The 15,519-nt window shown below is 38.1% G+C and overlaps 1 protein-coding gene across 3 annotated transcripts in view; it reads left to right on the plus strand.

The window, feature by feature from the left end:
• The window catches only part of TNNI3K (TNNI3 interacting kinase), a 383,736-nt gene that overhangs the window by 276,154 nt on the left and 92,063 nt on the right, over window positions 1-15,519 (plus strand). For all 3 annotated transcript variants that reach the window (XM_055402899.2, XM_088835391.1, XM_088835392.1), the window contains one exon: window positions 11,095-11,204. In XM_055402899.2, coding sequence (XP_055258874.2) covers window positions 11,095-11,204 — 110 coding nt within the window. The remainder of the gene's footprint in view (window positions 1-11,094; window positions 11,205-15,519) is intronic.

The following is a 15,519-nucleotide window of genomic DNA, read 5'->3' on the forward strand; positions in this document are numbered from 1 at the left end:
AGAGATATAATTAATTTTTAACAACCTGCTGCTGCTGCTGCTAAGTCACTTCAGTCGTGTCCGACTCTGTGCGACCCCATAGACGGAAGCCCACTAGGCTCCCCCGTCCCTGGGATTCTCCAGGCAAGAACACTGGAGTGGGTTGCCATTTCCTTCTCCAATGTGTGAAAGTGAAAAGTGAAAGTGAAGTCGCTCAGTCGTGTCCGACCCTTAGCGACCCCACGGACTACAGCCAACCAGGCTCCTCCATCCATGGGATTTTCTAGGTAATAGTACTGGAGTGGCTTGCCATTGCCTTCTCCGTTTAACAACCTAGTACCCTATAAATTTGCTAAATTTACTTATCAGTTCAAGTATCTTTCTTATACATTTTTGGGGCTATTAAACATAGATGATTATATCATCTTAGAATAAAGAATATTTTACTTCTTTCTTTCAAATATGTGTATTTTTCATATATTTTTCTTGCTTTCTCACACAGGCAAGGGTCTCTGGTACAATACTGAATAGAATTAGTGAAGTATATATACCCTATCTTCATCTAAAGTTTTATCCACCACCACCTTAGTTCCAAGTGCCATCTTAATCACTTTACTGCAAAAGCTCTTTGACCATTCTCTCTTTGTTCTTCTCTTCCTCTCCAATCTCTACACATCCACTACAATGATATTTTAAGAATATAAATATGACTGTGTTACCATTGCTTAAAATCATCCTATGGTTTCCCTTGTTCTTCAGAATAAATCTCAAATTCTTAATATGTCCTGCAACACTCTACATGATTCAGGATCTCGGACCTTGCTCATATTATTTCACTTTCTGTGCTCCAGCCACTCAAACCTTCTTTTGCTTTCTTGAATGTGTTGCATTTCATCTGGCCTCTAGTATCTTTCACAAGCTCAGTTTCTTCAGTAAATGCAATTAATGATGACTCCACAGAGATTACTCTGAGGATCAGATGAGATGATTCTGTGACTGAATTTTATAAATTGAAATCTCTCTGCAACTGTAAGATAAAAGATAAGGGCAAATTGTAATGCAGGCTTGAGGCTTCCTATGATTCTGTGCTTGAGTAGAATTATCATTCGCCAGAAGCCCATATAAAAACTTTAAAATCATCCTTGACTTTTCTCTTTCCTTCTTTCTTTCCTTTTTCCTTCCTTCCATCCTTCTTCCCTTCCTTCCTTATTTACTTTCATTCTTCACTTGTTTTCTTATTTTTCAATCCTTCTTTCTAAATATCTTTCAAATATATCCGCTTACCTCCCTCTCCATGGCTACTTCCTTATTTCACAAGTAGAATTCTGCAGAGTATCTTAACTATCTTAAAAGTCTCCAGTTTTGCTCATCATCTTCTTTTCACCAATTTCCGTACTGTATCTAGATATAGCTTTCTAAACACTCAAATTTGATCATCTAGCTCCCCTTACTTGGTCTTCAATATGTTCCTTTGTTCTTAAGATTAAAAAAAACACTTTTAAAACAATCTATTGGTATACAGGAATGCCAGTGATCATGGCAGGGATAGCAATGCTAGCTATTCCTACAGGAGCACTGAGAAGTGTGCTTAGCTGCCACGATATTTTCTCTTTGGGCTCCAGGGTTTCTTTCCCCCAAAAGTACATCCTGATGGACTAAAGGAAAAAATTACAATGTAAAGTAACTGCTGCAAAACATCACAGTAACAGTTTACTATACAGTCCATGGAATTCTCCAGGCTAGAATACGGGAGTGAGTAGCAATTCCCTTCTCCAGGGGATCTTTCCAACCCGGGGATCAAACCCAGGTCTCTTGCATTGCAGGAAGATTCTTTACCAGCTGAGCCACCTGGGAAGCCCAAGAATACTGGAGTGGGTAGCCTATCCCTTCTCCAGTGGATCTTCCCAACCCAGGAATCAACCCAGGGTCTCCTACATTGCAGACGGGTTCTTTACCAACTGAACGGGTCCCAGGGAAACCCTAGATATAGCTTTCCAGACACTCAAATTTGATCATCTAGCTCCCCTTTCTTAAAGTCTTCAATATGTTCCTTTGTTCTTAAGATTTAAAAAAATTCTTAAAACAATCTAAAAGCCCCTGTGGTTAGGCTTCTTCTTGCCTCTCCAGGTCCAATGCCTACCACTCGCAGCCTCTCTATGCTCAGTCACAGTGAACTGTTTCATTTTCCCAATGTGACACATTTCCTCTCCCTTCCATGTCCCTGAACATGGGAGTTGTTTGTCAGACACACTCCTCCCCACTTTTCATCGTACTAACTCCAATTTACTTTTAGGTCTTAGTTTAAATATTACTTCTTCCAAACATAGCCTCCTAAATTCTTTAATACTTGGTTAAATTCAGTCTCTTCCATGCCCTAGGTTGTCATTTATTATCATATTAATCATATTTTACTTATATATTTTTGCAATTTTCTCTACTCTTTTACTCTTTGCTAATTATAAAATGAATATTTCAAAAAGATAAACATTCCCTCTCTCATGGGCCCTCAGAAATATTTACTGTTTTTGGAGGGAGAATATTATATAATAAAACAGAAGTCTCACCAAAGATAAGTTGAATCCAATATCTCATATATTAGAATTTATAGTACTTTATTGGAAAAAAAGAGTTTGTTTATGATAGATGCTGAATTTTTTAAAGTTAGACAGTTACCATGCATCAAGAACTGAGACTGTTAATATCATTGCAGTGGTTAGGCAGTCTAGCAAATGTTCAGCAATAAATTATGTGAAGGATCAGATTCAATATAAGCTACATATTAGCCATTTACAATGAGGAACAAATCCATGACTACAGTGTGGGACAGCATTATCAATTATGGGAACAGCAACATTACACATGGCTCATCCTCCTGGATTTAACAGAATCCTATTTCCTGGGAGGAATACATAAATAGAATGCAAATATTAGCATTGACTACAAGTGATACAAGTGATGAGTGTGCCTTTAGAAGAATTTGAAGTTAGAGTCTGTTTTACACAAAATATATTCAAATTAACCTAATAATCTCAGGTTCAGAAAACACTGAAAAAGCTATCACATCCAGCATATCACGATCAAATGCCCACATGATCAGGAGAAGCAAGTAAATGCTTGATGCAGGGCAGTGTGATGGACAGGAAATCACAAGCTCTTACTCAAGGGGACAGCTGCTACCTAGTTGCAGCCAAACAGTGCCAGGAAAGAAACATAGGGATGCCTACTCACTGTTGCCATATCAACTAACTTCTGTGTGCTTCTTCAGAAATCTAAAGATTTTTAAACATTGGCAATTAACTCAATTTTTTAGAAAATATTTTTCAGGCTAAAGAGACTTGGCATAAGTGTAAAAGCATGAGTCTTGTGATCTTACTCAAAGCTGCTTAAATAAGCTATACTTGAGTACTTCGGTGTCTTTATTTTTTAAATGGGGATAATAGTAGGACCTGCCTTAAAGGGTTGGAATGATGATGGCAATAGTAAGCACTCAGTAAATATTATCTTAAATCATCATTAAGTACTCCTCTGGCCAGAAACTGTGCTAAAATAAGAGGAAGACAAAGAGGAAAACAGCATTGCTCAGGACCTCGTAGTGCAGAGGGAGCATGAGAAAAAGAACAATCAACAGAGTATAACCCAACTGGAGGGAATCAGAGAGTGCAAAGAATGCTCCCTGGAGGGCTCTCCTGCCCAGAATGGTGGTGCAATAGGATATCAGGGAAGGATTCTTAGACAGAGGATACTGAACTGCATATTTAAAAGATGAGTACTATTTAATAGGTAAATAGTGGGGAGATGGAAAAGGTATCCTGGCAGAAGGCAGCCTGGGCAAGGTGCAGGGGCATCTTTTGGGAGGAATGAATCAGAGCGTATAAGGGAATCAGCAGCAAGAGACATGCTCTAAACATGAAGCTAGAGCTTCAGGGTAAAGAGCCTTCTTTATCAATAGTGGAAGTCACTGCAGGATTTTAAGCAGGGCAGTGGTACAACTCTGTTGTCTTAGAATGTTCCCTCTTGCTGCAAAACAAAGGGTAGATTGGAGAAGTTTGAAAAAGAAGCAAGGAAACCAGGTAATCCAGAAGAGAATGTGTCAAATCTTAACTAAGATTTCACTAGTGAAGAGAAAGGAGAGGCTAGTTTTGAGAGATTTTTAACAGGACTTGCCGACGGATTGAGGTGAGAGCATGAAGGAGAAGTCCTGGACTGCCTCTGGGCCTCTGACTTAGCCAGCTGGAAGATGATGGGCACAGAAAGAGAGCAGATCTCTGACAGAAAGATGAGATGGGAGGGAGGAAGAGCCAGGCTATGAAACCAAGCAGAGAAGAATCAGGCAAGATGAAAAAGAAGCTAGTATGACCTGGCAAACAAGACCTGTCCTGGATACATTTTAAAGAAGGAAACCAACACCTGCTTCCCAAATTTTCTCTCTCTCCTGGGTCTGTCTCCTCTCATATATCATGAAAAACTAAAGGAGAAGTCTGGGATGAGTTAATTCATCAGTCCATATTTTATCCAGTCCCATCCCCTTATAACCAGGTACTCAATTATGCAGGTCATTTTTGGATTATAGTTTGGCACTAGAGAAAAGAGCCTCTTATTTTCCTTTTGTTTCCATGTATGCTGCCATCTGGTTCGCAAGGGGACTCAACTCGGTGTCCTGGGATTCCTTAATGCCAGACTCTTAACTAAGTTTGGGATATGGCAGCAAATTAAGAACAATTGACAGTTTATCCAATTTAGCCAAATTTTGGTGAAACTTCATATTGAGGCTTTATGTCAGAATTGCAAACCTATAGTCCAGTATCTAAATATGGCTTGCAAACATTTTGTGTGTCACATGTGGTTTTAAAAAACATGAATTAACGTAATTTAGAGACCCAGTTATGTCACAGATCTCATATATTTGCAGCCATTTGCTTTTTCTACCCTTGCTTAATATTAGATGACTATGTTCTGGTCCATATATGATTGGGATACTAAAGGGCATGATACAGAATAACCTCAAAGGGCAGAAACACGTTGCAGATGTGGACAGTGCTTTGGCAGTGATACGAAAATAGGAGTGAACGTAAGTTCTGAAATACTATGTTTGCTGTGCTAATCCTATCAGTTTATCACTCAGAAGAGTAATGCCAGCCAGTCACTACACAGATCACAGGAAAGATCAAATCGGTCCAATGGATGGTGATATTTCTATGAATATAGCTGATATTAACATTCCAATACTTCATTACACTGACAAAGATTGCAATGAGAACAGACAATGGTGCAAATTAATCTATTCTTCTGACAGCCTGTAATGAGAATGGGATGTGGTTTAAAAAATTAAGCCATTCTTAGTACAATCTCAAGATTGCAATCTCATGGTCTCTCTCAGATGCTGTATGCTCTGGTGATACATCACTGAAAAGTGACAGTTTAACAAAGAATGTGTCTCAGCTCTTGCTGGGATGGTAGACTGAATTTTCTTTGTTTCACCACATCCCTACCCATTAAAAACAATGAAGTAGAATCAATTGTGTTTTTTATAACACATATACACACAAACCAGAAAAAAAAAATCTGGCAATTTTATCTTAGTCAAAACTTACAAACAAAATATTGTACTTTATTGCTCTCTTTTTTACTTTTATAAAACATAAGATATGAAGTGATAGGTTACTTGAGGAATTTAGAATCTAGTACCAGTTTATCCATAAACAATGGAAAGCTAATTAAGTTCATCATGGATTACTGCATAGTCATCCTCTCCACAATGGCTATGTCATGGTATGAACTGGGGCTGATGACATGCTCAATAGCATCTGCTACTAACAGATATGGTCAAGACTTAAATTCATGGCTTCTTGTCCCCAAAACCCATGCTTGTCACCATTACAGTGTGCTCTCCTTGCTTCATCTTACATTTAGAGAAATTAACACTCACAGAGGCAAATTGGCTTAATTGGGATCTCCGAGAGAATTAAAAGCAGAACCAGACTGAAAATTAGGCCTCCAGATATCCTAGTTAAGGGAATCTTGCTATTCATACTGCTTCAGTTTATTGAAGCGCCCCCCCCAACATGTTTTGAACAAAAAATGACATTATGGACTCCATATGTCACATGCTAGTGCTAAGTTGCTTCAGTCGTGTCCGACTCTGCAACCCTATGGATTGTGGCCTGCCAGGTTGTGCTGTCCATGGGATTCTCCAGGCAAGAATACTGGAGTACGTTGCCATTTCCTTCTCCAACAATATGTCACGAGATATCAATAATTTAAGTATGTTTTAACTTCACATCAAACAAAACCTAGTATTCATTCTATATTTCTTGATAGCTAAGCATCATGCTCTGTCCTAAAAACATAATAATGAGCAACATATTAATTGGCATTAATTCATCATCTTCATTCATTTGTATAAAAAAATGTGTAGTGAGTCCTATATACCATGGTCTATAACCAGTCCATTCTAAAGGAGATCAATCCTGGGTGTTCATTGGAAGGACTGATGCTAAAGCTGAAACTGCAATACTTTGGCCACCTCATGCGACGAGTTGACTCACTGGAAAAGACTCTGATGCTGGGAAAGGTTGGGGGCGGAAGGAGAAGGGGACGACTGAGAATGAGATGGCTGGATGGCATCACCGACTCTGTGTACATGAGTTTGAGTGAACTCTGGGAGTTGGTGATGGACAGGGAGGCCTGGCGTGCTGTGATTCATGGGGTCGCGCAGAGTTGGACACGACTGAGCGACTGAACTGAACTGATATTTTTTCCAATGAAATCATGTTTTGAAATATCACATTTATTGATTTATCATTACTTATCTATTGAATGCCTGCTAGTTGCCAATCATTGTGCTAAGCACAGGAGACAATGGTGAAAAGACACAGTCCTGACCTCAAGGAGCTTGTGATCTATTTGTAGAGACAAGCAAATAACTAGGCAATTAAGTTAAGTGCTTGCTATTATAGTATACAGTGCTATGGGAGTCCATAGGAAGGGACCCCGGAGAGAGTTTATCTAAGCTAAGACCTAAAGGACAGTAGATGTAATGCAGGGAAAGAGGATAGGGAAAAAGGAATCACCGGCAAAAAGAGTCACATTTTAGAACTTATGGTTGAACTATTAAATCAGTGAAAATTACAGTAATTCATTATTATTCATTCATTTAGTAATTTTTTGAAAAGCATAACACTTCATTTTTTTCTGCCTGTCATCACTCACATAGAATGTGCAATACATTTTAAATAAATGAATGAAGGTTAACGCATGTTGTATTGAATGCTTCTTCTGTTACTAGCCTCTTTTGAGAGACAACATTCACAGTCTCCTTTCATATCTTTTCTTTTGTTGGTAACAAAGAACTTGAATCCACAAATCAAAACTGTGGTTATGCAAACACCTGAGGTTGACTCGCAACTTTGTGTTTGTCTCATTCAGGATAATGGGAACTGTGCTCTAGATTTGTGCTGTACAGTATGGAAATCACGAGACATACATGGCTATTTAAATTTAAAATAATAGAAACCAAGTAAAATTAAAAAGATTCTCAGTCACACTAGCCACATTTTAAGTTCTTAATAGACGTATGCTACTATATTGAGCAGGACAGAAGGACATTTTCATCATTGCAGAAAGTTCTATTGGACAGTCCTACTCTAGAATCTAGATTATAAATTTGTCAAACTATTGATAATTGTGTCAGGGTAGTATTGAAGGAATAAAAGGCACTCAATATAAAGTTATTGATATTTTCAAATGGATCCTTATTCTCTTTTTAATAGCAAAGTTTCAGTTGTGAAAGTGGAAACCAATGTTTATGTAAGTCATTTCACATATTTTATGTAGCAGCCAAGGTAAAAAATTTGATTAATGGGCTGACACTTCTCTTTCCTGAATCTGGAATACCAGAAAGTTCCCGGCTGCTAGTGTGGCATGGCCACTTAGGCAAGACTGACAAAGCAAAGCAATCTCAAAGGTGACAAATTTCAATTCCATGACCCTCACGTTGCATTGCCCACTTTCTGGCAGAGGTGCTAATGAGTAGTATCACTGCCAACAATGCATAAAGCAAAAGGAAGAAGGAGATGCCAAGGCCCTGCAGAATCTACTTTGAATAATGAAGAATTAAATATCATTCATCTTAAACTGATTTTTCAGACACAGTGCCAAGAAGCAAACAAGTAACTTTATATACTTGGCATCAGAGTCTAAAAGAGTTTCAAAGGAGACGTTTGGCACCTGCATCTGAGTTTAACTCACTTTATGAATGGTCCCTCCCCACCCATTAGGAGATGTATAATTAGTTTAAATGTGTTCACTACACTGGTTTGTGTGCTTATAGCTGCACCAGTTCAACAATTTCCAAATGATCATAAGGTGAAAAAGCAGGGTTAGAAGACCAATGATCATTAAGCATCAGTTTATTTGTTTGCTTATTTATTTACGTCATTCTAAAATGAATGAGAAATAGTCAAGAGCAGCCACTGGAGGAACCTAAAAAGCCTAGTTTTCTGTGACACAAAAGACATACTTTATGTCATGTTTTAAAATTTGCTGAATATGTTATAAGCAGTCTTTTGTTTCTTTGTTTTCTTAGTATCAGCAACTGTAAGTCTACTTGATAGTGGCCAGAAATGGATTGAAAATGTAACAAATATATTACAAAGGGCATTGAAGACAAAAGCAGGAATGAAATTCCTGACTCTTCCCTCAGCCTGGAACCATTGTACAGTTAGATGGCTATTGAAAGGAAATATTGAAGTTCCAGGTGGGCAAAGGGAATGAACTTAAGACTTCAAACACAAATAACTAGTCGATAAATATTAAGCCTAACTACTTATCAAAGAACAAAATTTAAACAGCAACAAATGAGCAGATATATTTGTGTGTGTGTGTGTGCATGCTCAGTCACGCAGTCATATCCAACTCTGTGACCCCATGCACTGTAGCCTGCCAGTCTCCTCTGTCCATGGAATTTTTTAGGCAAGAATACTGGAGTGGGTTGCCATTCCTCACTCCAGGAAATCTCCCCAACTCAGGGATTGAACCTGTGTCTCTTGCATCTCCTGCATTGGCAGGTGGATTCTTTACCACTGTGCCACCTGGGATATATTTACCTCTCATATTAGCAAAATCTTCTATAAAATGAGAAAACCTAACTCTGATTCAGGTATAATGACAATGCTCTCACACACTTCTTATTGAGAGCATAAACTATTACAACTGTTTGTTTGGAAAAGTGGTCATTATGCCACCTGGGATATATTTACCTCTCATATTAGCAAAATCTTCTATAAAATGAGAAAACCTAACTCTGATTCAGGTATAATGACAATGCTCTCACACACTTCTTATTGAGAGCATAAACTATTACAACTGTTTGTTTGGAAAAGTGGTCATTAGTATGTATCAAAAGTCTCTAAAATGGTTACAGCCTTTGACATATAAATTCACTCCTCAAAATACCTCAAAAATGATCTGTGAAATTGGAAAAGTTGTACTGTAAAATATATTCTTTGAAGTGTTTACACCCAAATTTGAACAACCTAAAACTAACAAATAATTAGGTAAATCACATTAAATGCAGTCATTAAAAATGTGTTAACATAGAATTTTAATAGTATGAGAAAATACTTATATTTAATTTAGGAAAAAAATATTCCATAATTTTATATTGGACATGAGCTCAATGATATGAAGAATATATAAGAAATGCTCAAAATAGTTTAACAATTGTTTCCTCTGAATAATAAGATTATAATCTTTCTAATTATTTTAATTTTCTAAACTTGTAAGAAAAACGAGTATTAATTTTACATTTTGGGAAATTATATAGTAATTCTGAATGATCCGTAAAGCAAAATGTTAAGTGACATTGCATATCATTGCATTACATCTGCTGGATGTAGATCCATACACAGAATTTAATTTGAGTAAACTTTGTTAAAAGACAGGTAATGGTTGTGGGTCATATCTCAAAAGTCATTAAGATAGAGACAGATGCTTGTGACATCATAAGAACACAGGAAGCAGTGTCCTGGAACTTTAGCCTCCCATGGGTGCAGAGCAATTTTTCAGAGGAATAAAAGAGCCTCATGTGCTGTTTACGAAGTATTTTCAATGTGAAGTGGCTTAAGAGAGCATGAAATCTGGGGGGAAAAGATGTTGTGCTAACTACTGGTTATAGTAAAATTTTTATAAGTTAAAAACTACCCACATATAACCCCCCCACATACATGCAATATACATACACATATATACACACACACAAACACATGTAACAGTAACACCTAACTTTCATGCATAGTTTTAAAGGATTGAAATAATTTCTGTATGTATCTACTATGATACTTAATATAAAATGTGTTCAATAGAAGTAACCATTAGTTTCCAAGGGAGTACAGAAATCACTGGTTGCACAACAGAAAAAATAATCAGCAATCAGGAATCTACAAAGAAGTCCCAAGAATCACAAAACAGTGATGGGGACTTTGTGATGAGCAATATTCAGAAATCTAAGCAAGCAGGCAACACTAGGGAGTTCAATCAATGAGCAGTATTAGCTAAAATGATGGATTGGAGTATCTGAGTTTAGCAAATAATAACTACTTTATAAATATTAAAAATTAAAATGCCAACATTCTTGTAACCAGTAACCAGATTTAAGTTTTAAAAAATAACCTATTTTGCCCAAATGATACAAGTGCTCTCAAGGGTGCAATGTTCAGTGGTACCTCGTCTTATACGTGTAATATAAGTGCTTTAGCCTGGGATTTATGGCATCGTATAGCCGGTCCAGTCTGCCTTTCAGTCTTTACTTCCTAAAACATCATGTATATACCCAATACTACTTGCTGCTTGTATGCTCCTTTGTTTCTTTGCTCCTGTATAAACCCCCTCTGCTCACCATTTGTTGAATGAACAACCAAAAGAATGAACAATTACAAACTTACAGTAGCAATTTATCCACTATGTTGCTTAAACATTTTAAAAAATATCATAGAGCCCTCTTTGAATCTCTGCTGATGTTGCACAGATTGATTTTTAATGATTTCTTTGTTCTCCATTCATATGTTTCTTGAAATAAATATGTGAATTTCAAAACTGACATGACCATTTGGTTTGCAGCGGCTGCGGCAGCAGACATGGCTTACCACCACATCAGACCTCCCATCGGTTATTCCATCCCAAAGCCCATAGCATCTCTGCTTATGCGAGGGTGGAATGCGTGTCCTGAAGTGAGTAATTTTTATTTCCTCTTAGCAAATGTGTTATGGTCAAAATCTGTCACCAATAGTGTAGCTCCAAAGTCTACTTTCCGTGTGTATTTTAAGGCTGTCAAGGCAGAAAGACTGATTTGCCTTCTGCTCTTTAGTCTCTAATTGCCTCAAGAAGTCTGAGCATCTCATATTTCTTTGCTGCTGCTCTCTGGTTCTGAAATGTTTCTCACAACTGATTAGTAAAAGAGAGACCAGGGTATGACAGATGACTCAGTCTCATCTCAGCTGCAATTTTATTAACTATGCTTGAGCCACACTTAGTCATTTTTTTAAGAAAGAAGTTTGGCACAAGATGGATTTGTGTGGGCCGTTCACCATGAAGCAGGCCTGCAAGCAAAGATTCCATAACCAGTGGGTTTTTTTTTTTTTAATTTTATTTTATTTTTTAAATTTTCTGGCTGTGCTGGGCCTTCCTTGAAACACTGGGTCTTCCTTGATACACTGGCTTTTCTCTAGTCGCAGTATGCAGGCTTCTCGTCTTTTTTGGGGGTAGGATTGATGCCCAAGTAACAGTTTGGAGAATGAGAAAGAGAAACCAGAATAGGACCAAAGGAAAATACTATTAAAGATCAAAAATAAAAATACTAAGAGGCCAAAAATTGAGTGCTTAGTAGAAGGCTTAACTGGTAAGCAGGGGCAGTACAAACTCTGGGCTCCGGGGATGTGGTTCTTCTAGAGGAGGATGGAGAGAAAGTATAGTAGGGAAGGCCAAGTCTCGGACTGGCTGGCAAAGCCTGGGCTTCTCAGTCACTCAGTCGGGTGGGTCCTGGCTTGGCTGTGGTATCCATCTCAGCAGTCTAAATTTGAGCTGGCTCTGCGTGTGACATGCCTAAGTCATCATTGCATTGCCCAGTAAGGTCTTCAGCTGGTCAGTGAGCTAAGTGGTGAGGAGAAAGGGAACAATGGGCTAGTTTTCACTCTTTCCTTAAATAACTATTTATTGAATCTCTACTGAATACAGCCTCAGGGATAGGTAAGGAGATTCAATGGAGATGTGCTCTTCATAGCATTTAAAGGCCTCAGCAGTTGTATGGAGATTAATATCATATACACATTTATGGTTTTATAGTTACAAGCAAAAATGAAGGAAACCAGGATTAGATGAGATGAGAATGGATGCTAATGGAGTTACAGCAAGTAGGGAACAAAGCACGAGAAGGCAAATTCTCTGTGAGAAAAGACACACGAGAGACTGTATTAGTCACTGGAATATTGTATTCATAGCTACTGAGGGACTGTCCCAGGCCCTCATTTGAAACAAATTCATCTTTAGATCTAAGACACTATCATCACACTGCCTGGTCAGTGTTTGCCAGATTATCAGCTTCACTTCTCATTCTTTCTTCTATGTCTGACTTTGCTTCATTCCTTAAATTTGAAGCACATGCATGTCTTCTTAGCCAAGGCCCATAAAGATGGGACTTCCTGGTGGTCCAGTGGTTGAGAATCTGCCTTGCAATTCAAGGATCGTAGGTTTGATCCCTGGTCAGGGAACTAGCGTCCCACATGCTGTGAAGGAACTGAAGACCGCGTGCGACAACTACTAAAGCCCATGTACTTTGGAACCTGCATGCCACAACTAGAAAGTCCATGCACTGCAAAGAAAGAGCCTGCCTGACACAACGAAGATCCCACATGCCACAACTGACACTCAAACAGCCAAATAAATAAATATTTAACAAAAGAAGAAGACAATGAAAACATTAGCCTATCAAGAGATAGAGGATGCTTGTTGGAAAACAGTGAGAAGGGGGGAAATGTTCTGATTATTAGATGGGATCAGATTTTGGAAAGCTTTGGAAACCAGAATAGGGAATTTGGACATGAAATTTTAGACAATTATATTTTTTCTCGAAAGTAGTGAAAGATATGACAAAAGTAATTCTCTGGAAAGTTCATTGGAGTTTAGTATGAAAGATTTGTTCACTTAGAGAATTGTGCGTAGTTCCTATGGTGAGGCAGTCACTGAATTATCTCATAGTGTGCACTGCAATAGCTAAGCATTGTTTCTTAGCGTAGGCTATGTGTTACATGCTCCAGATTACCCCGAAATGTTTGTCAAAATGAAGATGCTGGGACCCTATTCTAAATCTACTGAATCAAAATCTCTGGGATGGAGCCTACAACTTTGCATTTTAACATGTACCGCAGGTGATTTGTTCCTAATATATGCAGAGGACTAGTGGGCTGAAACAGAAGCCAAAGACATTGAAGTCAGAGCCTCTGACTGGGCTGCCATTGCAGTAGTAATCCAGTTGATTAGAACACAAAGACTACAGTGGTTACCATGGGGATTCAGGAGCAGAGCTAAACCTTAGAACTACTTCAAAGGAAACTGCTGCTGCTGCTGCTAAGTCACTTCAGTTGTGTCCGACTCTGTGTGACCCCATAGACAGAAGCCCACCAGGCTCCCCCGTCCCTGGGATTCTCCAGGCAAGAACACTGCAGAGGAGGTAAAAGACTGGATTTAGGAAATGGATGAGAAGAAAGAGTCCAGGAAAACCACCATCCCTGCCCTCTGAGTGAAAGCTAGTGACGAGAGTACTCTAGGCCCTTATGTATCAGGGGCATTACTGGCAGTGACAAGAGGACAAAGTTAAGGGGTCTGCAGTAAGATGAAGGTGTTTTAAAAAGTAGGAAAAGGAAAAAGAAAGACAGCTACAGAGAAAAAGTGTAACCAGCTCCACAAAACTGAGAGAGCTGGCAATTAGAATTGTTTAGTCGCTAAGCTGTGCCCAACCTTTTTGCTCTCCCATGGACTGCAGCCCACCAGACTCCTTCGTCCATGGGATTTCCCAAGCAAGAATACTGGAGTGGGTTGTCATTTCTTTCTCCAGGGGATCTTCCTGACCCAGGGATTGAACCCATAGGAGTCTCCTGCATTAGCAGGCAAACTCTTTACCACTCAGCCACCAGAGAAGCTCAGCACTTAGAATACAGTAAACTTATTCTTCAAGGAGTTTGTGTACGTGCTCTTCTCACCTTCAAGGTACTTGACAAAATGAAGTGGGATCAGGCGAGGCAGACAGATGGCGTAGGAGTTGAGCTAAAGCAGAGAGGGGAGAGGAGTAGGCATTAAAAGCAAGAAAATCTTGAAATCCAGGTAAGATGGGAAAGAAAGGGAGAGAATAAGTTTAGGGACTTTTCAAAATAAAAAGTTTGTCATTTGCTAGCAATTCTGAATAGGAAAGAAAACGGGAGACAGGTGGCCTTCTAAGCAATATTTATATTGTTCTAAAAGCTTTTAAGCTTTATAATATTGCCACATGTAGATTACAAGGATACAGAGACTTATATAGAGAGATAGGGAAAAGAAAATTGTCTTTGCAACCTGTTTTTTCCCACTAGGAAATATGAAATATTATGTTATTTTATACCATGAAGATATGGTTTCAACATTTTACTAGGATATCACTAATAAAATTGAGTATACCTCTCACTTTCAAATAAGTGTGGCTTTGAATAACAAATGCTTATTCTCCCATTGCTTGAAATCTAATATTTATGAAGACATTTAATCCCTGTGCACAAAGAGGAATACTCACACCAAACAGTAAATGGCATGCTAAATGCAAGAGCTCAGGCCTTGAACGCTTACATGCTAATGGGTTATTTAGTTTTCAAAATCTTAAGTTAATAACAACTGGCAATAAAGCCTGTTAAGATGCCTTTTGTTCTGAAGCTATTGTGTTGATTTTGAAGCCCCATTTGTTCTAAAATGATTGAAGTCAAGATCTCCACCTAGTGGATTTAGAGGATTTAACAGATTTTACAGAAATGGCCTACTACCTCTGGAAATCTGTAATGTTTTTCCCTTTGAGAAATAACAGGTTTTAAAGACTTCTACTTAGGACCTAGCATAATTGTTAACAGAACAGTTGCAAATGGTTGAAACATGCCAATATGCATATCAGCTAGACTACAGTTAACAAAACTCAATTTTTATTTTCATAGCATAATTAGGAAAACAGATCAGGCACAAATATGAATATATAATCATCTGTAGAAAGCAATATTGTAATACCACTAATTGAGATGTGTATAGTAATTTCCATAAAATAATCATCAAGTGTAAATCTGCTCAAGCACTTTTTCCTATTTAATCTTTCATTTGCTTAAGGCTTTTTTTTTTTTTTTTTAATGTTTGCTTTCTTTTCCAGGATGAGGCCCAATTCTTCTTTCCCATTTTCCCATTCTTTAGAGAAGCAAACTCAATTAATTGTGTCAAACGTATCTTATGGCTCTGTCTTTGATTTTTGTGTTATATTCAACT

Source organism: Moschus berezovskii, chromosome 4 (assembly GCF_049115385.1).
Source record: "Moschus berezovskii isolate FMDL1 chromosome 4, NW_MosBer_1.0, whole genome shotgun sequence".
NCBI lineage: Eukaryota > Metazoa > Chordata > Mammalia > Artiodactyla > Moschidae > Moschus > Moschus berezovskii.